The sequence below is a fragment of the Peromyscus eremicus genome, chromosome 4 (assembly GCF_949786415.1).
Source record: "Peromyscus eremicus chromosome 4, PerEre_H2_v1, whole genome shotgun sequence".
NCBI lineage: Eukaryota > Metazoa > Chordata > Mammalia > Rodentia > Cricetidae > Peromyscus > Peromyscus eremicus.
The window spans coordinates 62,900,378-62,927,277 of record NC_081419.1 but is presented as its reverse complement, the minus strand read 5'-3'; the positions used below and the strand labels follow the sequence as shown (position 1 = coordinate 62,927,277).

Genomic DNA, 26,900 nt, shown 5'->3' with positions numbered 1-26,900 from the left:
TTGTAGGAACACCTTTGCACCAAAAAATTATAATTTAATATATAATAGCACAAGAAAATAAAGATTAAAAAACAATAAAATACTTGTTTAGCCATACTTTTTCTATACCAAAGCAAAATTAATTTCTAAGAAAACTAATTTTAATAGAATAAGTTGCTAAATTGTTTGCACATCATGTACTTTATAAGTGAATACAAAAGAACACATATCATCATTTGACAGATTCCAATATAAGTTTTAAGACATGGATCACCTTGAATAATTTTACTTTCAAATGCAAAAACAGCTAAAAATTGGTGGCACTATATCATATATACAGATAGACAAAATATTTGAGAGGAATGTCAGTTTAATTTACTAAATTTTTACTTTTTTTTTGTTTTGTTTTTTTCGAGACAGGGTTTCTCTGTGTAGCTTTGCGCCTTTCCTGGGACTCACTTGGTAGCCCAGGCTGGCCTCGAACTCACAGAGATCCGCCTGGCTCTGCCTCCCGAGTGCTGGGATTAAAGGCGTGCGCCACCACCACCCGGCAATTTACTAAGTTTTTAAAGAGAACATACTTTACAGGGACACATAGACTCTACAATGCTACTTGCCTTTCAGTTAGTCTAAACATAGTTCAAAGAAGAAATATGAAAATTGGAATATGTGACCACATGAGTATTAAAAGTGGAAGCATGGGAAAACAATGAGAAATCCATCATGTCTAAAAGTAACAACAAAAGCATTTTTAAAAAGCCATGTTTTCATTATAAAAATCATAGTAATTGAATGAATCTCCCATTCACATTTAAAGAATCTGTGAAAGAAAACAATCACATAAATATAAGAAGGAAAAACAAAGTCGTGTTCTTGCTAAGATCATAATTTAAGTATGCTATTTCATGTCTCCCAAAATCAATTTCTAAATGTATAAAAAAACCATAGACTCACATGATACATTTAAATAAGAAGGAAGAGTATATTCTAGTTCCAGCAAAGCATATTATATTAACATTTAACAAAGTGAGCCTATGAGTTAAACATTTTGTCATTTCAATTATTGTATGCACTTGAATCTGTTTTTCAGTGCATTCATAAGTATTTCTCAATACATTTTATTTTTCTCTAATTTGCATGCCCTATTTTTTTCCCTTTCTACCCATAAAGTGTCTTAGGATTCCTGTTCTCATGTTTGAGATAATAATCTGCTTTCCTAGAAAAAAAATAGAAAACAAGATAGGAAAAGTTTTATATTATTTTGTTAAGAACTTCCTGCTAATCACTTTGTCCATGGCTTCCTTGACATCCTTGTTCCTCAGACTGTAGATCATGGGATTCAACATGGGGATCACTGTGGTATAGAACACAGCCACCATCTTTCCTTGTTCCACTGACTCTTCAGTGGGTCGTCGGAGATACATGAAAATGAGAGTACCATAAAATATGCCAACTGCTGTGAGGTGAGACCCACAGGTAGAAAACGCCTTGCGCCTGCCTTCTGCTGAGCGCATTCGGAGAATGGCAATGAGAATGAACAGGTAGGAGATGATGACAACAATCAAGGAATATGTAAAGTTAATGCCTGCAAGGAAGAGCATTGTATACTCTTTCACAAAAGTCCCTGCACAGGCCATCTTGATGAGAGGTGGATCTGCACAGTAGAAGTGATTGATCTCCGTTTTCCCACAGAAGTACAAGCCATAAGTCCATAATGTTGCAGCCAGACTAGTCAGAAACCCATATATGTAGGGAAAAGAAATGAGCCGAATGCAGACCACCCTTGACATTTTGCTGCCATAGAGCAGGGGCTTCCCAATTGCCATGTACCTATCAAAGGCCATCACAGAAAGAATGAAGATTTCCACGTGCACAAGGGCAATGAAGAAGAAGCACTGTACCAAACAGCCAGCATAGGATATTGTTTTTGTCTTTGACAGCAAGTTTTCCAGCATTTTAGGAGTGACGTTGGAAGAAAACCACACATCAATAAATGACAAATGGCTGAGGAAAAAATACATTGGGCTGCTAAGTTGTGGACTGATTTTAATTAATATCATCATGCCAATGTTGCCCACCATAGTGACAATATAGACCAAGAGAAAAATGACAAATAAGAGAACTTGCAGTTCCTTTTGGCTGGTTAAGCCCAAAAGGACAAATTCTGTCACATCTGTGAAGTTGAGCATCTTCTCACTTCTGCTAATATGAGTTATAAGTATCTGTAGAACTAAAATTAAATAAATGAATTAGAGCTACCAGTGTTCACAAACATTTTCTCAATATAACATTCTTTATTAGAGACTAATAATTGGAAAAAGATTAGTAGTATTTTGCATACCTAGAATTACAATTACTAGATATTTTGCAAATTTACTCTAAAATGTAACTATTACTACTCAACACAGAATAATTATAATATGAATAAGAATTTTATAGAAAGCATTTTACAAATTTAATATCTTATTTCTTCTTTAGGGAGCAGAGATCAGCTTTCATGCAGTCCAGTGTGTAGCTAATGATGACCCTGAACTAAAGATCTCCTTGCCTTCACTGACCATGTGCTAAGGGTCACAGGCATGAGTCTCCAATACAACTTTACAGTTTATATTTCTAAAGAAGCGGTAGCATATTAGCTGTACTAATATTTTGGAGGACAAAAATTTTGTATTTCTTTCATTGAGTAATAGTAGGAGAACTTTATATTGTCTTAGTTTCCTAGAGAGACCCAACCAGAGTTGCAGGACAAGGAGATGGGCAGAAAAGAACAGCATTGCATTTACTCTTCCTGTTTAACTGAAAAACTTGTAGCATGCATAGATAGATACAATAAATTACAGAACTACACATAGACAATGTAATAATGACAGATAGTCCACTAAAGTAATGGATATTTACATGCTACAAAATGTAGTATCAATTTTATCTAATGAGAACTTGAAACAACTTTTAAGCAGAATGATGAGTAGAATAATAGACTCATGCAACTTTCTGCTGGCTAAATGCCATGTCTAGAGCAAGTATTGTTACCACAACTCCAGCTTAACATGTAGTATCATGCTGTCTTGAAAATCATTTTGTTGGATGATATCCATATTCTCCCTAGTTAATCTAAAGGAAAAGTACAAAGCAGAGAAAACTTCATCATTTTAGGGAAAATACATGGACACTAATCTACAATAATGCCCTCAAGTGTTTTTTACTCATTCAATTTAGGAAGAATTTTACTCAATGATAGCAGGAAAGGTTACAAACTAAAATAACTCAGAGTAACTTCATATGTCTGCAGATTGTTAGACTAATTAATCAAATTTTAAGACTTAAACTGGTGGATAATTCATTTAAAAAGTAACAATATGTATAAAGCTGTCTGAAATCTAAATAAACAACCTTGCATAATATGGCACAGAGTACTGCCTAGAAGGCAGAGTCCTGTATTTATTCCTAGCATCACATAACTGGGGAAGATGACTCAAGCTTGTAATCACAGAACTCAAATGGTGCAAAGCACAAGGATCTATGGAGTTCAAGGTCATCTGTGGCTACATAGGGAGTTCAAATTCATCCTAGGTTATATGAAACCTTATCTCAAAATAAGAAAAATAAACTTAAATGAATAAATAATTGTCTTAGAACACACCTTTTTGTAAATTGCAAAAATTAGAATATCATAAAAAATTCTCTGATATCCTAAGATCAATATGAATGCAGTTCATATACACAGCTGCAGATCATCATCCCTTTTATCTAATACAGCATAAGTGTTTCATATGTGAGTGCTTTTCCTATTTATCTCTTGTTTGAATAACAATAAAGGAATCTATGGTTGAAAAATCAGATCTGATTATGGGATACAAGGATGATCCAACATGAAAAAAGATATAAAATAGGGTATTTCTACTTACCAAAGGTTAAATTCAAGCAAACTTGAGTGATAGTTCATCAGGACACAGATAACAATAACAAATATAGGAATCTTACACTGATTACTGTTCATAGCAGTATGACACCTGTTAAGAGGTAGAAAACTCTTCAAGGTGATTTAACTGAATGCCTCATGATTTAAGGACAAAACCATATATAGGTATATAAAACAATCTCAAAATAGATTACCAATATTATGAGAATTTCTTTACAAATCAGGTATGAAGCAAAAATGCATATTCTACTTAACGAATTCTATTTCTATTGCCAGATCCTCACTGAATCTAGTCTCCAAGTCATATTTCCTACTTTGGTCACATTTTATACTAGGTCTGTTCTGATCTAATATCTCTGTTCTTCAATATGTTAGTAAATTTAGTCTATTATATGCTACTCAATATGAGTTAATAATACATGTTTAAGCTATGTTTCTACATACATTTCTTATGATAAGTAAAATAAATATTCAAGGAATAATTGTTAAATAAAATCCAACAGTAAAAGGTAATTATAAAAATCAATGATTGTTGGGAATCCATGTTTTCTTGTCTCTATCCTTTTAAACACAGTGTATCTAGATAAAGGATGCCTACAATGAATAAAGCAAAATGAAATATAAGATGTAAACTGCTTTGATATGGACATTTGTTACCAACCTGAATGTGAAGAGAAGTATTTCAATAGCATTTCATTTTTTTTTAAAAAAAAAAAAAAACCTGAGCACTATGTAGGCAAGTATTAGGCAAATTGGGAAATAGCTTACATCTACAAGTTTTATAGAATCCTACCTTACATGTTTGCCTTGGATAAATGGATCAATGTTCCCCAAGGATTGACCCAGGGGAGAGAGATCCCTTGGAAGGAGAATATACTCATTATTTTTGTATAACAGTTTGGCACACATTCATTTTCCCCAAAGTTCCAATTAGTTCATTCTCCTAAATTCTGTTTTGTTATTATAACCAAATATATGGATGAGAAATTTACAAATAATAAAAAAATAATCTCACAGTTCTGGTGGCTGTGAGGATCAAATCAAGAAATTGCATTTGGAGAGTCCTGAGCTCTGGGGATTCAACACAGTTCTAATGCCACACAGGTCACGAATATAGAAGAGACAAACATACGAAACAGAGGCAAACTCACTTCTATAAGATAGCTGTGCTCTTGATAGTCCATTGACAAACTAAACTGTGAGTTGGCTGTTCAGTGGACAGTTCATTCACCATTCATGACTCAAGCAGATCCAAATGATCCTACCTGGTCCCACACTTTACCACATAAAAACATGAATTGGACATGAAATATTCACATGAATTTTAGGGGGGATATTTAACTCTCACAGCTGGTTCTTTATATCAAACAGTATACTATGAGGTTGTGTCTAAATCTTTTGATGGCATTACCAAACTACAGCTACTCTTTTCAGGCTATGACACTTGTGTATTCAGTGAAGTAGAATAATATACTTTTATCCCTGATTAAATCTACCGCATATTAGGGATGAGAAGAGAGTTGTTGTACAAGCATAAGGACCAATTTCCATGTTAAAATCCAGGCATGTCCCAGTCTATAACTATAACACTATTTCTGTCAGGGGCAGGGAGCAGGATATCACTGAAACTTTCTGTTCACCAGCTTCATCCCAGTTTCAGTGAGAGATCTGGTCTAAAATAAATAATGTGGGGATAGGGACATGACTCAGCAGGTAAGTGGGCTTACTGCTCTTGTGGAAGGCATGAGTTTGCTTCTCACTGGCCATGTTGTGTGGCTCACAACTACCTATAACTCAAGCTCCCTGAAATCCCTTGCCTTCTTCTAGACTATATGTATACACACACATACACACACACACACACACACACACACACACACACACACACACACACACATGCTCAGATACACACAGAGACATATATGCTTCAATTTTCTAGACAATAGGGAAGGACATTCTGAACAAAACTCCAGTAGTATAGGAACCAAGAGCAAGTAACAAATGAGACTTCATGAAATTAAGAAGTTTCTGTACAACAAAGGATACCATGTTTAAGGGGAAAGCCTGCCTGCAGAGTGGGAAAAGTATATGACAGCTATACTTCTGATACAGACTTGATGTCTAGAACATAAAATGAACTCAGAGAAATAAAATAAAGCGTGGAATTAAGGAAAGTTCTCCAAAGAAGAAATACAAATGGCTGAGGATTTTGTTTAATTGTTCAACTTCCTTAGCAATCAGTGAAATGAAAATTAAAACTACTTTGACTTTACATTTACCCCAGTCAGAAAGGCTAAGATATACAAAATAAAAAATGACTACAATGTTACCAGATATATGACCCAAAGAAATCGTAAATGGGAGTTCAAACTGATATAGCCATTATGGAAGTTCCTTAAAGATTTAGACATAGGTCTATCATAAAATACAGATATAACAGTCCTAAGCATATACCAAAACGCCACGGTCCTGCCACAATAGGGTTCATTTCTGGAGAACGGCAAGGGGCATTGGTAAAGAGAAAAAAGTATCTGACCACCAGACAAGTTTCACACAAGTGCCTGCCCTAGATAGCTCAAGCTGTCTATTTATACTTCAAAAACAAGCAGGTTTTCCCACCCTCCAGCATTAGTCTCTGGAAAAAAAACAGATATGTTTTTCTCAACTTTTACATCAACACAACTTTTGCATCAAACACACACACACACACACACACATGCATATAAAAAGCATCAAAACAAAAGTTCTTTATGATGCAATTTTGGATATATTAAATGAAGAACCTCCCTAAACACAAACATACTTACACATGTTTTTTCATTTTGATAACTTGTAATGCAGTCAATCATCTTCATAAACTGGAACAGTATGTTTTGGGGTATTCCCATGTCCTTGCCAAGAATAGCCAATGCTCTTAACCTGCAAGCCATCACTCCAGCATCCAAGAACTTATTTTATTTCTCCTAATACTTTTTATTTATTTTTTTGTTTTGTTTTTACATCTCAATAAAAAATTCCCCTCCCTTCCCTCTTCTTAATTCCTCCCCTTTTCCTTTTACTGCCCCCCACCCACTCTTCCTCCACTGATTCTCTTCAAATACAGGCCAGCCTCCCATGGATATCAGCCATGGTATATAAAGTTGGAGTGAGACTAAGCACATCCTCTCCTACTAAGGCTGGATGAGGCAATCTGGCAGGAGGAAAGGATTCTAAAAGTAGGCATCAGAGTCAGAGACAGCCCATGATCTCACTGTTAGGAATCTCACAAGACCACATTACACAACTGTAACATATATGCAGCCTAAGTCAGTCCCATGCAGGCTCCCTGGTTGTTGAATCAGTCTCTGTGAGTACACAGAACTTATTTCTTATTTACAGATTCAACTGCCCTTCTTTTCTTAGGCCTTAGGACTTATCCAGTTTTATATTTCATGTTACATCTCTTCTTTCAGTACTCATCTGATGATAAGAATACACATGAAAATGGTAAAAATATAGATTAGAAAAATAAAACTTTCTTTTCCTTCAATCTTAAAGGTTAGTGAGGAGTGAAAATAAAGTAAAAGATGCAACATTACATGAGGTCAAAGAAAGATTTCTTCCTTTAATGTTGAGTTCAGAAAGAACAGAAAATGAAGAGAAATCCCATTACACAATGTTTATTCTCCCAGGTGATATACATCATTCTCTTTGCCATCTTCAGAATGAAGGTTTCCATTTTCCAATATGTCAGAAACACTTGGATGTTTTCAGTCAATTTTATACAGGAAACATGCAGGAATAATTTTACAATTTACTTTATTTGACATCCAGTACATTTTTAAAGAAAAACAAAGCATTTTGGTGCTACTTTAACATAAGAACAATTTAACTTAATACACCAAAATATTTTCATGAAATCTTTCCAATCAACTATTTGTAATTTTAACAACCAATTTTTGTTTATTTATTTTCTTGTTTTTCCATTCTGATTGCAGTTTCCCCTCCATCCTCTCTTCCCGATCCCCTCCTGCCTCTCCATCTGCCCTATCCAGTTCTCCTCCTCTGTTCTCTTCAGAAAAGGATGAGCCTCTCGTGAATATCAGCCAAGCCTAGTATAACAAATTACAGTGAGACTAGGCATCTCCTCTCCTGATAAGGCAGGACAAGTCAATCTGGAAGGAGGAAGGGGTTCAAAAAGCAGGCAACAGAGGCTAAGGCAGGCCCTGCTCCCATTGTTAGGTTCCACAAGAAGGCTAAGCTACATAACTGTAATATATGCTTTCATTTTGTTTTTCTTTTCTTTCCACAAAACTTTATGTTTATATTTCCACTAATGAGGAAATAGCTTTTACTTAAAAAAAAAAAAAAGAAAGTGAATAAAGCTAAATTTTATTTTGTTAAGCACTTCCTGCTCATCACTTTGTCCATGGCTTCCTTGACATCCTTGTTCCTCAGACTGTAGATCATGGGATTCAACATGGGGATCACTGTGGTATAGAACACAGCCACCATCTTTCCTTGTTCCACTGACTCTTCAGTGGGTCGTCGGAGATACATGAAGATGAGAGTACCATAAAATATTACAACAGCTGTGAGGTGAGACCCACAGGTAGAAAACGCCTTGCGCCTGCCTTCTGCTGAGCGCATTCGGAGAATGGCAATGAGAATGAACAGGTAGGAGATGATGACTACAGAAAGTGAATATGTGAAATTAATGCCTGCAAGTATTATCATTGTATACTCTTTCACAAAAGTCCCCGCGCAGGCCATCTTGATGAGAGGTGGATCTGCACAGTAGAAGTGATTGATCTCAATTTTCCCACAGAAGTACAAGCCATAAGTCCATAATGTTGCAGCCAGACTAGTCAGAAACCCATATATGTAGGGAAAAGAAATGAGCCGAATGCAGACCACCCTTGACATTTTGCTGCCATAGAGCAGGGGCTTCCCAATTGCCATGTACCTATCAAAGGCCATCACAGAAAGAATGAAGATTTCCACGTGCACAAGGGCAATGAAGAAGAAGCACTGTACCAAACAGCCAGCATAGGATATTGTTTTTGTCTTTGACAGCAAGTTTTCCAGCATTTTAGGAGTGACGTTGGAAGAAAACCACACATCAATAAATGACAAATGGCTGAGGAAAAAATACATTGGGCTGCTAAGTTGTGGACTGATCTTAATTAATATCATCATGCCAATGTTGCCCACCATAGTGATGAGATAGACCACGAGAAAGATGATGAAAAATAGAACTTGCAGTTCCTTTTGGCTGGTTAAGCCCAAAAGGACAAATTCAGTCACATCTGTGAAGTTGAGCATCTTCTCACTTCTGCTAATATGAGTTATAATTATCTGTAGAACTAAAATGAAATAAATTAGCTAAATGTCCTATCATATGAAAATACTATATCAACTTGGAATATAGTCCTTAACGTGTAAAATCAATGAAAACATAGAAAAACAATTGAAGCTACTTTGAGACTACTTTGAGAAAATTCCATTCTTCGGTGATTTGAGAATTTATTTATGTATGTAGAATATATCACCTGTACTTTTTGTAGATATTTTATGTCATATTTTCCTAAGAAAACCGTTATGCTTTCTGTGATGTTAGGCATTAATAAGACAATTTCATAAGTATTCTTCCATCAGAAAAAAGTTCAAAACCTGTAAGTTCTTTTAGATTCATAGAGATATATGTCCCTGATGCTAAAATTATGTTATGAGAAATTATGTGGAAAATAGTTCTAGAATAGCTATCCTTCCTATGTCACTCCAAACTTGATACATAGAGAACTATTCCACTAAAGTCAATTAACAAGAACTTAGAAGGTTGTTTTATTGGTAATGTGCTTACTTGGCAAGCATGTAGACCTAAGTTCATCCCTGGAACTGAAGTAAAAAGATAGGCAAGATGGTAAGTATACTGAAGAGACGGAGATAAGAGGGCTGCTTAGACTCTCTGTTCAGGCTATGTAGTCAAATCACTGAGCTTCAATTCCACATGTCAAACACTGTCTCAAAAAACGGTACATAGTACCTGAGAAAGAACAATAGCAGATATTTTCCTTTGGCCGGAACAAACATACACACACAAATACATTCACACACATATACAAACACCACTAACATAGACACACACACACACACACACACACACACACACACACACACACACACACACACACACAGACATACCCTCACATGCAAAAATATCAGTGAAAATTCAATTTCTGTGCAATATACAATTCAAGTCTATCTAGTGAGAACTGAAAATCTCTTTTCTCATACTCATAGTTGAAGAAGAATTATTAGTGTATCTGATCATACATGCTCACAGATACAGAAGGCTTCATATAATTCATGCAGTTGACTGCATTCCTCTACAAATATCATTAAAATTTGCAGCAGTTAAATTCTTATTTGGAAAATCTAAGCTGGTTATGTGGTACCAAGATACATGTAACATGCATGAAAAAAAAAAAAAACGTATAGATGGTGGTATTGTTGAATCCTTCCAAAAAGCTAGTGTTTTTTTAAAATATTCTTGAGTGATGGTGTCCTAGTTGGTGGATAATAAACTCAAATAGAGAAATTTTTGTGTTGGATCAATATAACCCCCCAAACTTTAAGCACTGCAATGAAGTAGGAGGCCAGTTATCTGCAGGGCATGTGGAAGATTACTTGTGATCTAAATTTAAAAATGTATACATTAGCCTTCCCTTATCCTATCATTCTATTCCAAATTAAGTAATCTGTGTGAATATATGTTTTCATAAATCAGGCATAAAGTAATATTTAATATCCCAGTTAAATATTTCTGTTTCTATTGTTGCATCTTGGTTGAATTCAAGACCTAACACTTATATTCTGGATGCGGGCATATTTGAAGCTTGCTTCATTTCTGTCTGGATTTATCTGATGTTCAATATGCGATAACCATATTCATAGTCTGTTCCTTGTTTTATGTCACATAATATGACTCAACAATAACGATCATACATAATTGATTGTACATTTACAAATATGAAAACCTACGTAATCTCTTAATAAATAATGAGCAATCTTTTAACAAATAATGAGCATACAGGGAACATTTATTAATTACTAAATGCATCTAATAAGAATATATAATAATCAAATATAATTTATATTGAAATCCTGCCATTCTTTTGTCTCTATGTCTCATATATACATATACACTGAAAATGGGATCATAAAAGTCTTCTTGTAAATAATACAATTAGATAAAAAGTAAAGTACAATCTTTATCTGATAGACTATTTTTAAGCCAACTTGAAAATCTGTGTGCTACATAGGGAGATGCAGAACATCTTAATACATACCGTAAACCAGAGAGAACTTGGAGACTTTCAAAAGAATCCTCTCTTAAATGTTTGTGGAGGATAACAAGGAACAATTACAGATTTCCCTCAGGAATGTCTCAGGGGAAGTGTATCTCTAGAGCGAGAGATAACTCATTATTTTTCATCACTTTAACACAAGTATACCTTGCCCCCAAGATTCTGCTGTTTTTATAGTTTTTGCATTATTTTCTCTTATTATAACTGGATATGAGCCTGGGAAATTTATATAGCACCAATGAGACAAGGAAAATAAAGAATGGTAAGTCAAATTATATATAATCTTTGAAAATATAAATTTGTTTATGCACACAGGAAGAAAACAAATGACCTTTAAATGAAACACACAGCATATATAATAGGTGATCGGCTCACTAATGTGGTTAGCAAATCTGCTCCCTAAGGCATGTTCCATGGAGAGTAGCGATAGATGATCGGCTCACTGTTGTGGTTACCACACACTAGGCCTGTTCACATAGAGTATATGATGTAGTTATTGAAGGTTGGTAAACACAGAAATATCTTCTTTCAGAGAATTTGAAGTTCAATGAAATAACATTATTCAAGCCTAATTAGAATAATAACTTTATTTCAGACATAATCTGCCCATTCAGAGTGGTATGACAGTAGACTGAAAATCTTGCTTCAAACAATATGGTTGTTGAACAGAAAACAATACTAATGAATAGAATTCAGATAATTCAAATGTCCAAGTAGTGTGTTGTGATACTTAACTCTATTATTATTCAAATATACCTAACTTTAAAAAGTTATGAAATTTTCTGTCTTTTAAAAATTGATCAAGTTTTATCATCTAAAGTCAAGATCTAGCTAACGAAAATTAGGCATTAAGATAAAGTAGGTATTTTGGGGTTGCAAACTTCATTGTAATGGAATAAAGGAAAAGACTTTCAATAAAATTAGCACATGACATGACAAATGAGTACAATAAAAACACGGTAGTGTGACACCTTGCTTTCTAAAATAAAATGTATTTATTGAAATAATACACATTTAAGGATTAAAAACTCACCTAATATACAGTTAATTTAAGCTGCTTACAATTTATAATTCATAATATTAATAAGATCAAAAATCCAGAATCAGGGAATTTGGCTCCAAAGATAACAATATACCTAAACATTTTGAAATAATCTCTAATTTTTCAGCAGAACTTATTTATTTGTAAAATCAGACCGAATTATATTTTTTTTTTAAACAATTGGCTTCAGAAATTCCAGTTGTGAAAAAGATTTCTGAACTGTCAATTATCGGTGGCCTTAGGGAAAGGCTGCTCCAAGGCCACCTCCAGGGTACTGCAAGGAAGTCCATGAAGGCAGTGAGGGCTAGACTTTCTCTATCTGAGGGTATTTAGAAATAAGTTTCTATCTATCTGACTGGTAAAATAAGAAAATACACATGCTTTCTGATGTTAACTTTCTCTTTTACTTCATCTTAAAAATGGTCTCTGACTCTTTCTGTCTTTATACATCTACATATATCTCCACATTGCTACATTCTATACATACAGCTCAGCTAAATGTCTTTCTTTAGGTACCTATGACCATACATCTTTATGCACAGTTACATCTGTTTTCACATGTCTGCACATCTATCTTTTACATAAATTTCTCGTCTATATCTTTTTTCTATACAGCTGCATCTTCCTTACCTCCACACAGTACAAATCTTGGCACAGCCACAGCTAAGCATCCCTCACCACAGAGCACTTTACACAGTTCCCAGGCATAGCTCCTCTAAGTAGCGGCAGCTCTTTCACATAGCTCTTTCTCTCTCGCTCGCTCACACACACATAGTTCTACATTATTCACTCACGCCTTACTCATTCACTCTGTCACCTACTCACTCCCTCACACTTCTCTCATGCTCCTTCTTCTTCTTCATTTGTCCCTCAGCACGCACGCACGCGTGTGCTCACAAACACACACACACACACACACACACACACACACACACACACACACATTTCACGCACATTCTGCAGCAGCTCTCACAAAGCTCTGCACAGCCATCTCTCTCCATCCTACCACTGCTGCGCTCTCTGCCAACTTCTGGACAATTATAAGTCACATTTTCAGAGCCCTACCCATTCTCAAAACATAAGATAAGTCACATAGTTTCTCTGAGGCTAGCAATGTCACATTGACCCATGCACATAGCTCTAAGTTGGTGAGGGGTCCCAGACATTAAACAACTAGCTGAACCTTGAGTGGTCAGGATGTGTGCAGAAAGGAACTACTGCAAGGACTACGTCTTAATATAAACAGCCTGGCCTTGATTTAACAATAAACAACACCTGGGAATTAGTTTTTGTGTATTTTCTGTAGGGGAAGCTTAATCTGTTTTGTACTTGTTTTAAGGTCTTTGCAAAATGTCTAAAAAGCTCTCTTTGAGACTGAGAATAAGGTTGAGGATTTAGCTCAGTGGTAGAGTGCTTGCCTAGCAAGCACAAGGCCCTGGGTTCATCCTCAGCTCCTGAAAAAAAAAAAAAAAAAAAAAAAGGAGGAAGGGAGGGAGAGAGGAAGGGAGAGAGAGGCTGAGAATATTTCTGTTAATCAGAATTATACAGCTTAAGCAGAAATCCACAGCTAAATGTGTGCAGCAGAGTGCTGTGGGATGGTCTGTATGTCAAGTGTGTTGCTGATTGGTCAGTAAATAAATCACTGATTGGCCATTGGCTAGGCAGGAAGTATAGGCGGGACAAGGAAAAGAATTCTGGGAAGTGGAAGGCTGAGTCGGAGAGACACTGCCAGCCGCCATCAGGACAAGGAAGATGTAAAGTACTGGTAAGCCACAAGCCACGTGGCAAAGTAAAGATTAATAGAAATGGGCTAAATATAAGAGTAAGAGCTAGACAATAACAGGCCTGAGCTAATGGCCAAGCAGTTTAAATAATGTAAGAGTCTGTGTGTTTATTTTATAAGTGGGCTCTGAGACTGGCCGGACTTGGTGGCGGGAGTTGGAGAGAAATTCTCCAGCAACAGCAGAGATATAAAACACCACTACCAAAGGGCTTGGAAAGCACCCCACAGCTGTTCTTGTTAGGGAAGCTGCTGGGGACCAGCTCCAGCAGAGATCAGGACTTGAAAAGGGTGAACATAATAGGCAATATAAAGAAGTTGTACAGGACAGCAGTTTGAATCTTTTTCTAAGCCTCTAGTAATATTTTAATTTTTACTCTGGGAGGTAGTGTATATGAGAGAATATATTATATATATATATATATATATATATATATATATATATATATATATATATATATATATATATATATTTCCCAGGGCCACAGAATTTATTTTTATATCTTACAACAATGATTACATCAGTCTATATTTGCATTTCAAAAAATATCTAATCTGTGACTAATTTCCCAACACGAATCAAAACATCCTTAAAAAGTCATAATCATAAAATTCAATGATCACAGTTCCTGGAGCAAGTAGATAAAATATAACTAGGGAATGAAGGAGAGACCTTTAAAATTTCCTCATGGTCATCGTTGCTAGATAATTAAAATCTAAAAGAATAATTCTTAACTTATAACAAGCAAAACAAAAATTCTTATCAAATTATACTCTAATCTATTTTAAACATTTACATATATCCTAATTTATATGTCTATATAATTTCTGCAAAGTTCCTATCTTTCTTATTTTATAATTTTCTAATGATTAACTCATAATGTGAAATCAAATCCTTTTTCTTGATTCTTAGTTTTCGAATTTGAATTTTATATCTATAAAAGCACTAATATCTTCACTACAAAATAAGCAGAAAATGTTCCGAAACTCATTTGTGGATTGTGGTGATATTGTGTTCCCCAAAATATTGTGCACCCTAATAAATTTATCTGGGGTCAGATAACAGAACAGCCACTAGATATAGAGGCCAGAAAATGGTGGTACACACACCTTTAATCCTAGTATTCCAAAGGCAGAGATTCGTCTGGATCTCTGTGAGTTCAAAGCCACACTGGAAATAGCCAGGCATGGTGACACACACTTTTAATCCCAGGAAGTGATGGCAGAAAGCAGAAAGGTACATAAGGCGTGAGGACCAGAAAGTAAAGCTAGTTAAGCTTTTAGGCTTTAGCAGTACTTCAGCTAAGATTCATTCTAGAAGAAGACTCAGAGGCTTCCAGTCTGAGGAAACAAGACCAGCTGAGGGATTGATGAGGTGAGGTTAGCTGTAGCCTGTTCTGTCTCTCTGATCTTTCATCATTCACCCCAATACCTGGCTCCAGGTTTATTTTTATTAATAAGACCTTTTAAGATTCATGTTACAGTGGGTTTTTGTTTTTGTTTTGTTTTTTTTACTTTCTCAATCTTGATCTTCATCTCCATCCTGGGATCTAGTTAGAATATCATTTTCAGCCATTTCATCAATATTGATACTTTCAAATCTATTGGTTTTATATTACTTTTTTAATTAATTTATTCATTTTATTTCATTTCCCAGACCATCAATATTTTGAGTGCAAAAGAGAAAAGTCAGTGAATCCAAAAACCACTGTACAAATGATTTTATTTTTTAAGTAATGAAATTAATGGAGGAAGTGAAGCTGTATCCACTCAACCAGAAACTGAAACTTGGTCAAGTGGTTTCTTTAGCCAAACAACAATATACAGTCTACTTAACTAAATGGCATTCGGCACCACCAGGAGGCATAGCGGTGGCACCTGAGAAAGTGACAAGCAGAAAACAACTGGTTTCCACAGCCCGCGACCCCACGGCGTTGACAGGTGGGGCTCCCTCCCCATCAGGAATTACACGTCTGGTGAGTCTACTTATCAAACACTAATTGTCACCTGCTGTCACCCCATGGCCCTCAGCAGTCAATTTACCTATTAAATTTGAAATTGGTTAGAAGCCCAAATGTGTGTGTATGATGTTGGTGGTGTTTAATGACTAGTATGGCATGACCCAAAGCCTTTTGCAGCATGTTTTTCTAAGCTCTGCACAATTTTTCTATTTTTAATATGAAATAAATGTATGAAAACATCAAAGAATAACAACTATTATTTTAAAAATTCACAAACAAAATTTTATATTTAATCAAAATAAAAATAAATTCAACGCCATCCAAAAGTGTTTTCTTATGAACATTAAGTATCATTGTACAGTTTAATCTTCTATTTTTCTGAAAATGCTCTAGTGATGGCCTTGCTCATGGCTTCTTTGACATCCTTGTTCCTAAGACTGTAGATCATGGGATTCAACATAGGAATAACTGTGGTGTAAAACACAGCTACCATTTTCCCCTGCTCCACAGATTCCTCAGTTGGGCTTCTGAGATACATGAAGAAAAGTGTTCCATAAAATATGGTGACAGCTGTCAAGTGGGAGCCACATGTGGAGAAGGCTTTTTTCCTTCCTTCTGCAGAACGCATCTTTATGATAGCAATAAGGATGAATATGTAAGAGACAATAATAACAAGTAAGGAGTAAGAGAAGTTGAGACCCGCTAAGGTGCGCATGGTGTATTCTTTAATGAAGGTCCCAGCACAGGCCATCTTGATGAGAGCTGGGTCTGCACAGTAGAAGTGGTTAATCTCAATGTTCCCACAGAAGTACAAACCATGAGTCCACAATGTGGAGATTAAACTGATAAAGAAGCCGTAGATGTAAGGGAAGGAGATCAGTCGTATACACACAGTTCGTGACATTCTGCTGCTATAGAGCAGAGGGTTGCCAATTGCCATGTACCTGTCAAATGCCATCACTGCCAGGATGAAGACTTCCACATGAACAAAGGCAATGAAGAAGAAACACTGCACTATGCACCCAGGGTAGGAGATGGTTTTCACTTCAGATACTAGATTTTCCAACATTTTAGGGGTGACATTAGAAGAGAACCACACATCTGCAAAAGACAGGTGACCGAGAAAAAAATACATGGGACTACTGAGCTGAGGGCTGATCCTGATTAATATGATCATTCCAATGTTACCAAGCAGGGTGACAATGTAGACCATCAAGAAAACTATAAAAAAGAGGAGCTGCAGCTCAGGACGACTAGTCAACCCTAGAAGGATAAATTCTGTTACATCAGTGAAATTGGGCATTTTCTTAAATCTCATCCAGAGACAGAAGCATTCTATCTGATAAAACAAAGAAAAGCAGTAAGTATGCATGTGGAATATAGACAATCCAGACATTTGTGTTGATATAACATTTTCCTAACTCATTTTCTTCAGAGAGCACTGATGCCTTTGTCTCTCTTCTCTTGCATATGCCATATTACATAGTATTTTGTGCAATGCATGTATACATACATATATACATACATAAATTATAGTTTTTACACTAGAAGATCATAAAATACCATAATCACAATATTCGGCTTTACTTGCTTAGAACAAACATTTTACATATATATAAATATGCATATATATGAAATTATATATATGATTTCAGTGACGTATATAGAGTTTAGTCATACCTTAGAAATGCATCAAAAGATACTGCAAATTGAGAGTAAAATATAAACCTCTATTAGGTCTTTAAGTAGTAACTTTATTTTTTAAAGAACCCTAAGACATTATTGAATATTTGTCAATCATGTCTCCATTATGAACCAATCCATGAGAATCACCCCAAGTTTCATCTTCTCTCTGAAATTTATACTTTTGAACTTAAAAAGACAACAATTTTTAAGCAATCTTTGTCTTCTTTCATTTCAGTTAGAACTCTGAGTAACAAAAATATACATATATGTAATAACAATTGGTGAACGAAGAGGCCATGGATTTGAAGGAAAGTGGAGAGGTACCGGTATATGTGAGGGTTTGGAGGGAGGAAAGGAAAGGGAGAAATGTTTTGATCATACTATAAACTCAAAAGAAAGATAAAAAGGAATTGAGTGACCCTAAATATTTTTCACTAATAAGTGTTTATAACTTAAATTAATGGCATTTCTAAAGTGTACCAGCAAGCTACAGAAATCAGAAATCTGTGGTGTGTGTAGTGAAGGAGTTTCCATTTCTGACTATATAAGATTAAGGGACATTCCCTCAGTTTATTTCTTTCTTTCAAAATAACATTCTTATGGAGGACTAAATAAGACACAAGTAATAAGAGTAAGTGTTTAAAACAGCATAACACTGAGCATTGTTAAGCAATACTGATTTATAAATCATCACCTCTCCTTAGTATATCAGTAATCACTTCTGCTACATCCCCCTACTATTAACTTTGCATTGAGTTCCCTACCCACAGGTTATTTCACTGCTTCCAAGCCATCATTTAATCTAATATTGCTCGCTAAATTCAGTTTATGCATATGACATTATCTTTCCTAACAATATAAATTGAATATCATTATGTTTGAAGCTATGTTAACTTTAAAGCTATATTTAACTACTTTGTTTATTTTAATGTTTTCCAGAAAACTCACTGGTTCTCCTTCCATGCACCAGTAACAATTATTAATAGTGTATTTCTTGTGTAGAGAAATCATTTTCCTACTCATTTAGAATTTGTTCTCCTCCCCTTCTTCCACCCTGTACTTCATGTTCCATCAATTCCTCCCATTTCTGATGAGACTTTATGTGATGGGTGAGTGACAGAGATAGAAAAAATAAGAAATTATTTTCTTTTTATGTTTCAAATGGTTGAAGTCAACAAAAATGTACAGTTTAGGCAGTAATTAGCAAAATATAAAGGACTAATAGATGGATTTTTAAACTGTGAATTCATAGAAAAAAGAAATCAAGACAAATCTTTTAATACATCTTTATTTCACCAGAAGATAAACATTAATCCTTTTGACCTCCTCCAAATAATTGACCATGCTACACATTTATAGCTCATAAAATTGTTTGTCTTGTCTGTCTGCTCAATTCAGGTACATTGAAAGTATTTTAATAATATTTTGTACTTTGTAGGATATCACTGGTTTATTTACTACTAAACTTCTTATGGTTACATGAGCTTTTTAAAGTTTTTATTAATTAATTAACTAGTTTTTTTCCCCAGCACCATCACAGTCCCCCCCAATCTCTCTCCACTCCTCTCAGTTCCTCCCCTCAATCTCCTCCCCCATCTACTCTTGCTCCTTTCTATTTCAGAAAAGTGTAGGTCTCCCATGTATATCACCCAGCCATGGCATATCAAGTTGCAGAATGACTAGACACCTCCTCTCCTGTTAGGATGGATGAAGCAACCAGTAGGAGGAGAGGGTTCCAAAAGCCGTAACAGAGTCAGAGACAGACCCTACTCCCTCTGTGAGGAGTCCCACAAGAAGACCAAGCCACACAACTGTAACATATGTACAAAGTGCCTAGGTCAGTCCCATGCACGTTTTCTGGTTGGTGGTTCAGTCTCAGATCTCAGGTTAGCTGATTCTATGGGTTTCCTTGTGGTGTACAGAAACTTTTTTATTTGCTCCTTTTTTACTTAAGGCAAATCAATACATGAAATACAAGAAAAGAAAATGTGTGTGTTGTGCTTTTTATTATTTTTTATTTGCTGTTTAAAAATTCTAGTTTGCTTTGATTTTTTTGGCCATTTTTAGCTTAAGAGGGAGAAAAGGTATAGAGTTAGATGGCTGGGGAGGTAGGGAAGGTCTGGGAGGACTAGGGGAGGGAAAACTGTTTTCAGAGTATATTATATGAAAGGAACGATTTTCAGAAACAAATTCAGTTAAAAGAAAGTGATGATAACAGGGTACTAGTATCTAACTACTGAGTGTATCAGTATGTCAAGACAAATGAGACATCTTGGGCTTCAACGAGCCTTCAAAATTTAGTTTTTGTTCAATGACTAGATTGAACTGGAAACGAGATCAAATTACTGACGCCTTGATGAAACCTGCCTACATCTTTACCAGCTCTCAGCCTGTGGTATGGTATAGAAACAGGTGCCTAGCAGTTTGAGAATTTCCTTGTTTGAGAATTCTGGGAAACACCCTGGTCCCTAACAAACCAGGTCATCACGATACAAGGTGTCAGAGCTAATGACTGAAGCTGCCAGGTGTCTTAGAGACACCTGCAGAATTCTATCTCTGACAGAGCAGAGATGTATACAAAATGGTGAGCACAACTGACCAGTGTCTCAGACTGTCTCCAGGCTAAATCCAAATAATTAAGATGAAGAGAAAACATGTTTTTTTTGTTGGTTTATTTTAAAAATCCATGGTTTTTTTTTTTTGGCTTTTTGACACTTCTTAATGTAATGTGAACAAAAACTTCATTCACTTTGAACATTATGTTACTGATATCCTACAAATGTTACTACTGTATATAAGCTCAGTTCTGACTTGTGTATATGTGACAGAAAGACAGACAAATTAATATTAGCACAAGTTTGAAAGAACCACAATATAAATGAAACATACTTCTTAATTACTGCTTGATAACACTCTGACAGGTTTCTCGTGGTTTGCCTAGTTTATTCCTGTCCCATAAGATTCTCATCCTTAGATTGGAGCAGCAGACCTAAAGAGCCATCCACAACACACTCCCATTATGTCTGTGAAGTTTATCCAACCCTCCCATTTAAAACTTCTGTTTGTCTTTTGGTGAATGGATACATGAACGTGGTTATTTAAATTGTATCCATTCCCTGTCCTTTTACAACTCCTCTCTGTACACATTCTCCACAGAAGATCCTCAGCAAAATATTCTATTGTTCCTCAGAATGTTAAGGGCAGTCCAGAGGGCTGACACTTTAGACTGGTTTTGCTGAAAAGTAAGCAAGCACAGGTAAGCTGTGTGATGAACCTACCTGTACATGAAGTATGAATGTTCTCAAGATCATTGCATCTGTCAGCATCAATGAGTAACTTGGACACATTTATAAGAACCTAACTGCCTGCCATGTATAACTTACAGAAGGACCCAGAAGATTCAATTAAAATGTTCCATATTACATCATCTATCTGCATATCAGAAAAGTAACCTCAAGAGATGAACAACTCTCAGTAGAATTAGAACGTTAAATCTATGCTAACAGAATTTTTCCTTCTTATTTTAAAATGTTTTCTGTGAATCTTGATGGATACATTGCATCCCTGATAAAGGCCATAGTTTCCCATGTGTTGACACCAGAATTGAACCATTTGGCAGTATATATATTTTAATAAGCAGTACTTCATAATAAGCAAATCCAGTATATTTTCTATTAGTGAAATCTGTTTCCCCATTTTTTTTTCTACTAAGAATTAGATTCTTTAAAAGAAGGTAATGGGACTGAGGCAGTACCTCAGATGGTTAAGGGCTTGCTTGCATTCATGAGGACCTGAGATCAGTCCCTGAAAGCCACATTGTTTAAAAATCAAGGTTGCAAGAGATTGTATCTCAGAGCTGTAGAAGACAGAGATGAGTGGATCCCTCAGACTTACTGGAGAGCAAATCTAGCACACTGTGTCATATTCTGTCCAGCGGGAAGGCCTATACCAGAAAAAAAAATGATAGACAGCACCTGCAAAATAATACCTGAGACTGACCTCTGGTCTCCATGTGCAGATGCACACAAGCTTGTGCACACTAGCATGCACAAATAAACGTACATAGAAGCACTCACACGCACACATATAATTAAAAACTAAAGTAGGAGCCATTTTCTACACCCACATGATTTGTTAACTTTGAGTTTCTTTTGTTTTGAAAGATTAAGTTTATTTCTCTAATACACAGCTTAATTCTTCAATGGATGTTGACAATTAATGGAATAAAATATCATTTTCATCAAATAATAATTCATGCAGTGCTTACCTGGTGGAAGAAAAGCCCTTGCAAACACTTTGAAAGCAGTACCTGAAGAATCAGTTGGCATTTTAGTGGAGAAACATTTGCTAGGGTATAGCTATACTCTTTCTTTTTATTATGTTTTTAATTGAAGTAGAATTACATTGCTTCTCCCTCCCTTTCCCATCTCCCCTACTCTCAAGTTGTTAATATATTTGGTCATCATATTATTGTTGTATATATATATATATATATATATATATATATATATATATATATATATATATATATATATATATACTGAGTCTGTTTTTGTTGTTTGCATCCACTCTGCATTGGACAGCCAATAAGGGAGTTCATTATAGGGAAAGGCTAATTATTTCTCCTTCCAGCAGTCAATAGTGGTCTATTGTTCTTTGTATAGGGGTAGGACACCCCCAAATTTCTCCCTCCAGTGCTAACATGCCTCCTGATATTGCCACTGATCTGGTGTTTTTAATGGTTCATTCCCCAGACAGTGGAATCAAGGAGTGAGCAAGAACTTTAAGAGACAGAGTATAGAGGGAGCTCAATGAACTTCCAGACATTTGCCCTTGAAAGAATAGTATGACGCAACTCTCACCTTTCAATTTCCTCTTAGAGATGAGCAGCATTGCCTCCTGATATGTTCCCTGCCAAGATGTGCAGTCTTAAAGAGTCTTAAAAACAGCTGGGTCAATCATAGACTGCATCGTCTAAATCTATAACCAGAATAAATTTTCTGACAGTATGAATTGATGACCTCAGATATTTTATGCAGACACCAAAGCAACCATGGCCGTACATCTCAGATGTTTACGTAGTATCTCACTGTCACCATGGCCCAGAGTCCTTTACTACCTCTTATCAGAAGCACATCAGCCAGAGCCTTGGGGCTTTCACGTCATTCTCTACCACACCACCATAGCAACGTCTTTACATCCTCTGTTGCTCTTGTCAGTATCTGAGTTGTTTTTTTTTTTAAACAAACCAGCTTTGTTTATGTGTCTACCTATCAGATTTACACACTCAGCAAATGACTCTTTCTGTTCTATTCATTGATGAATTGAAATTTGTCATATATTGCATTAACATCAATATAAATTGAAGGATGAAATTCTTTTACATTTCATTTTCATTTAGTTAAGGTATACTTATATTATTTCTTCTCTTCCTCCCCCTAAATGCTCCCAGCCCCTTCCCAACTCACTCCCAAATTCATGGCCCCATTTTATTTAATCATTACTGTTATATATACATGTGTATATATATCATGTGTGTTATACATATGTTATACATATATGCATAAATATAAATATATATGCATTAATAAATACATAAATACCAACTCCTGAGTTCATTTAGTGTTGTGTGTTCAGGGTTGATCACTTGATATTGGCGAAGCAATTAGGGGCTCATTCTGTGGAATGATTCCTCTTTTCTCAGTAGTCACTACAGGAGATTCTTTAGACAAATGATAGAAATCACTTTCTTTAGATTAACAACTTGGCAAAAAGCATATAAATTTAGGTGGGCCACTGATTACCCATTGTGTTAGAACCTGTAATAGAAATTGTATAGTTCAGTGGAAACTTGGGGTAAAGTAATTACAAAGATAAAACAAAAAATAAACCAACTAGAAATAATTTTTATATTCACGAGGATCAAATTATTCAAAATTTGCAATCATAGCATGAATTTAGTCCACAATGTGGTTACAATTAATATAGTTGCTGCTTGTTTCAGAGTATTATTTCAAAGACATAATTATTACATAACCATAATAAAATTAGTTTTAATTAAAAGAAATATTAAAACATTCTATTGCAAAATAAAAAGGAATTGCTGCAGGGCAAGAGTGAAGGAATTAGTAAAAAAAAAACACAAACACTTAAGTTTAATAAAAAGATACTACTAAATCAAGTTCATATTAAAAAATAAGTAGATATAAATCATGATTCAAAATGGGCTAATTCTTCAAAGAAATAAAGATAAGTTATTCTGTGTAAAGAATTACAGGTGAAGTAGAAATGAAACAGACATTTAAACTCATTTTATAAGAGTATTTGACATTTATATATATGGTGCTTAGTCTTACTACAACTTGATATGCCATATTTTGTTGAAACTCACCAGAAAACTGTCCTTTCCTAAACAGGGACAGGGAAGGAGTAGATTGGGGGATGGGAACAGAGAGAGGGAGGACCTGAGAGGAGAGGAGGAAGGGGAAACTGCAGCCAGCATGAAAAATAATAAATAAATAAATTTATCTTAGAAAACTATATGTATATTTAGTCACCAGTAATTTTAAAATTAAGTAGAACTAAATTCAGCCATTTGTATAAATGCATAGAAAAATTCTTACAGAACACAATATGTTGGAATCTGTGGTGTTTGACACTCAGCCAAATAAGGATCATTTCATGTTGTAGAAACAAGCACACTCAACAGACAGCAGCTCTCCTAAAAACAAAAGGTACCCTTCACTATCTTATATTACTAGTGTGTGTTGTCTTAGAATCTTATGCCATATCTTATGACCAAACAGCCAAGATTGTAAATATTGGTAGTCGTCGTGGCAAAGGAAAAAAATTATATACTAGAGAGAAAATAATGAGTGGTGTTAAAAATGAAGTGACATTTGCGAATTCTAACATAATTCCTCTCCCAGAAGTAGCCACAAATCCAGGGTGGTGACAGATAAAGCTTCTATGTGCGGTAAGTGCAAAGAATATAAAATAAGTGCTGAGCAAAAAGAGAGACAAATATAGTTATGTAAAATTTTATAATCAAAATTTATGTTTGCATGTTAGAAAAAAATTAAACTTAAGCAATCAATCCCCTGCTCCCTATTGTCTTGCAACACTCAAATTTCTTGTCACTCTCATTTCCTGCAACTTAAAAAATAGTAATACCTAGGAAAACTGCCAAGAGTGCAAAAGAAAAATAGTTCTTTTTCAGAAAAATGCTCTTTTTGAAAATGCTGACAGTTCTTTGCTTATTGCTTCTTTCACATCTTTGTTCCTAAGGCTGTAAATCATGGGGTTCAACATGGGGATGACAGTGGTATAGAACACAGCGACCTTCTTGCCTTGTTCCACAGATTCTTTGGAGGTTGGTCTGAGGTACATGAAAAAAAGAGTTGCATAGAATATGGTAACAGCTGTCAGATGGGAGCCACAGGTGGAGAAAGCTTTGCGCTTGCCTTCTGTTGATTTGATCCTCAAGATAGCAGGAAAAATATACAGATAGGAAGTGAGAATGATGAGCAGGGAGAGAGAGAGGTTGAAGCCAGCCACAACTAACATGGAGGTTTGTTTGTGGTAAGTGTCAGAGCAAGCCAACTTAATCAGTGGTGGGTCAGCACAGTAGAAGTGGTTGATTTTATTGTGGCCACAGAAAGCAAGGTTGTAAGTCCACATGGTCTCCATGAGACCAGTGAGTGCCCCATACACATAAGGCACTGTGACAAGGGATGTACATACACTCCTGGACATCTTGCTACCGTAAAGCAGAGGGTTGCAAATAGCCATGTACCTATCAAAGGCCATCAGAGCCAGGATGTAGAACTCAACGTGGACCAAGGCAATGAAGAGGTAACACTGGACCAAGCATGCCGGGTAAGAAATAGTTTTCTTCTCCGAAAGGCAAATCTGGAGCATCTTTGGAGTCACGTTGGAGGAGAAGCACATATCCACAAAGGATAAGTGGCTCAGGAAAAAGTACATGGGAGTGTGGAGCCTGGCATTGGCCTGGATGAGCATGATCATGCCTAGGTTGCCTGCCACTGTGACCACATAAACCACCAGAAACACCACAAAAAAGAGGATCTGAAGCTCCACCTGGCTGGTAAGTCCCAAGAGGATGAACTCTGTCATAGAGGTGAAGTTTCTCTTCATGATGGCCTGCAAGAAGAAATGGAAACCTTACATTAGAATAGACATACCATAAAGGGTCACCATTTAAATAGTTTCTCCTTCTGTGCTGACTCACTGATTAAGTTAGCTTGCTCTGACACTTACAGCAAAAGACAGTTCCATGTTTGTTGTGGCTGCCTTCAACCTCTCCCTCTCCCAGCTCTACAGAGTGTTTTCACTTTCATTTTTTTCTTTTCTTTTTCTATCACCTTTTTTTCCTATTTCAGTAGACTCCAGTTTGTTTTAAAAAACACTTGGCTACTGAGTCTTAATCTATTTGGTAATCTTTTTTGTATTTTTCTCTTAAACTATAAATACTCTTAGTCTAAATTAGAATTCTTACCTAACTCCATTTCTTCACTTTATATTTTAGTTTTAAACTTTACATCAATTTCTAGTTCTAAGATTTTTCCACTCATTGTAAACGGACAAATGAATTTTTCTACTTATGAAAATTTAATTTTCCAGGTAATTTTATTCAAAGTAGTAATGACAGTAAGACATTGCCTGATAGATAGCATTGACTCTAGACCAAAACATGTAAAATATTTATGCTGTGTGTATGCAGGTTCCAAATGATAATTTAAAACAATCTTAATTGTTTATAAAGTACAAAAAGTCAGTATGTTATATTTTCTAATTAGAGAAAATATTTTTAAAGTAAATAATTAATTATAAATCCTATATTCATGGTTTTGGAAAGTTTCATAGTATTTTTTCAGTTAACTCAGTAAACATTACATGGGCTAATTATTCAAATATCAGACCTAGATTGGAATATAAAAATGACTTGGTTTAGGATGATCATCTATAGTTGGGAATGCAGACAGATGCCTAGCAATCACTCAAATCACAGACTCGGATTTCAGACTCTGGGTGAAACATTCAATTTTACCCAATAATCATACACATATTGCTTCTCAAAGTAAGAGCTGATCTTAAAATATAGCTCATGGGGAAAGGGAAACAAAACTAAAACAAGCAAAATATAAAACAAGCAAACACAAAA

The 26,900-nt window shown here is 35.5% G+C and overlaps 4 protein-coding genes across 4 annotated transcripts; all 4 read right to left on the bottom strand.

Annotated features, from left to right (window-relative positions):
- Positions 1-1,235: 1,235 nt before the first annotated feature.
- On the bottom strand, positions 1,236-2,180 carry LOC131908215 (olfactory receptor 5M3-like). Its single transcript, XM_059259264.1, has one exon. The coding sequence runs from the start codon at positions 2,166-2,168 to the stop codon at positions 1,236-1,238; it is 933 nt and encodes a 310-aa protein (XP_059115247.1). The 5' UTR covers positions 2,169-2,180.
- Positions 2,181-8,269: 6,089 nt separating this feature from the next.
- Positions 8,270-9,202, bottom strand: LOC131907762 (olfactory receptor 5M3). The gene has a single exon (XM_059258860.1). The coding sequence runs from the start codon at positions 9,200-9,202 to the stop codon at positions 8,270-8,272; it is 933 nt and encodes a 310-aa protein (XP_059114843.1).
- A 7,198-nt stretch (positions 9,203-16,400) lies between these two features.
- LOC131908214 (olfactory receptor 5M3-like) lies at positions 16,401-17,333 on the bottom strand. The gene has a single exon (XM_059259263.1). It carries the CDS (start codon positions 17,331-17,333, stop codon positions 16,401-16,403), a length of 933 nt encoding a protein of 310 aa, XP_059115246.1.
- A 7,598-nt stretch (positions 17,334-24,931) lies between these two features.
- On the bottom strand, positions 24,932-25,873 carry LOC131908213 (olfactory receptor 5M8-like). The gene has a single exon (XM_059259262.1). The coding sequence runs from the start codon at positions 25,871-25,873 to the stop codon at positions 24,932-24,934; it is 942 nt and encodes a 313-aa protein (XP_059115245.1).
- Positions 25,874-26,900: the final 1,027 nt, after the last annotated feature.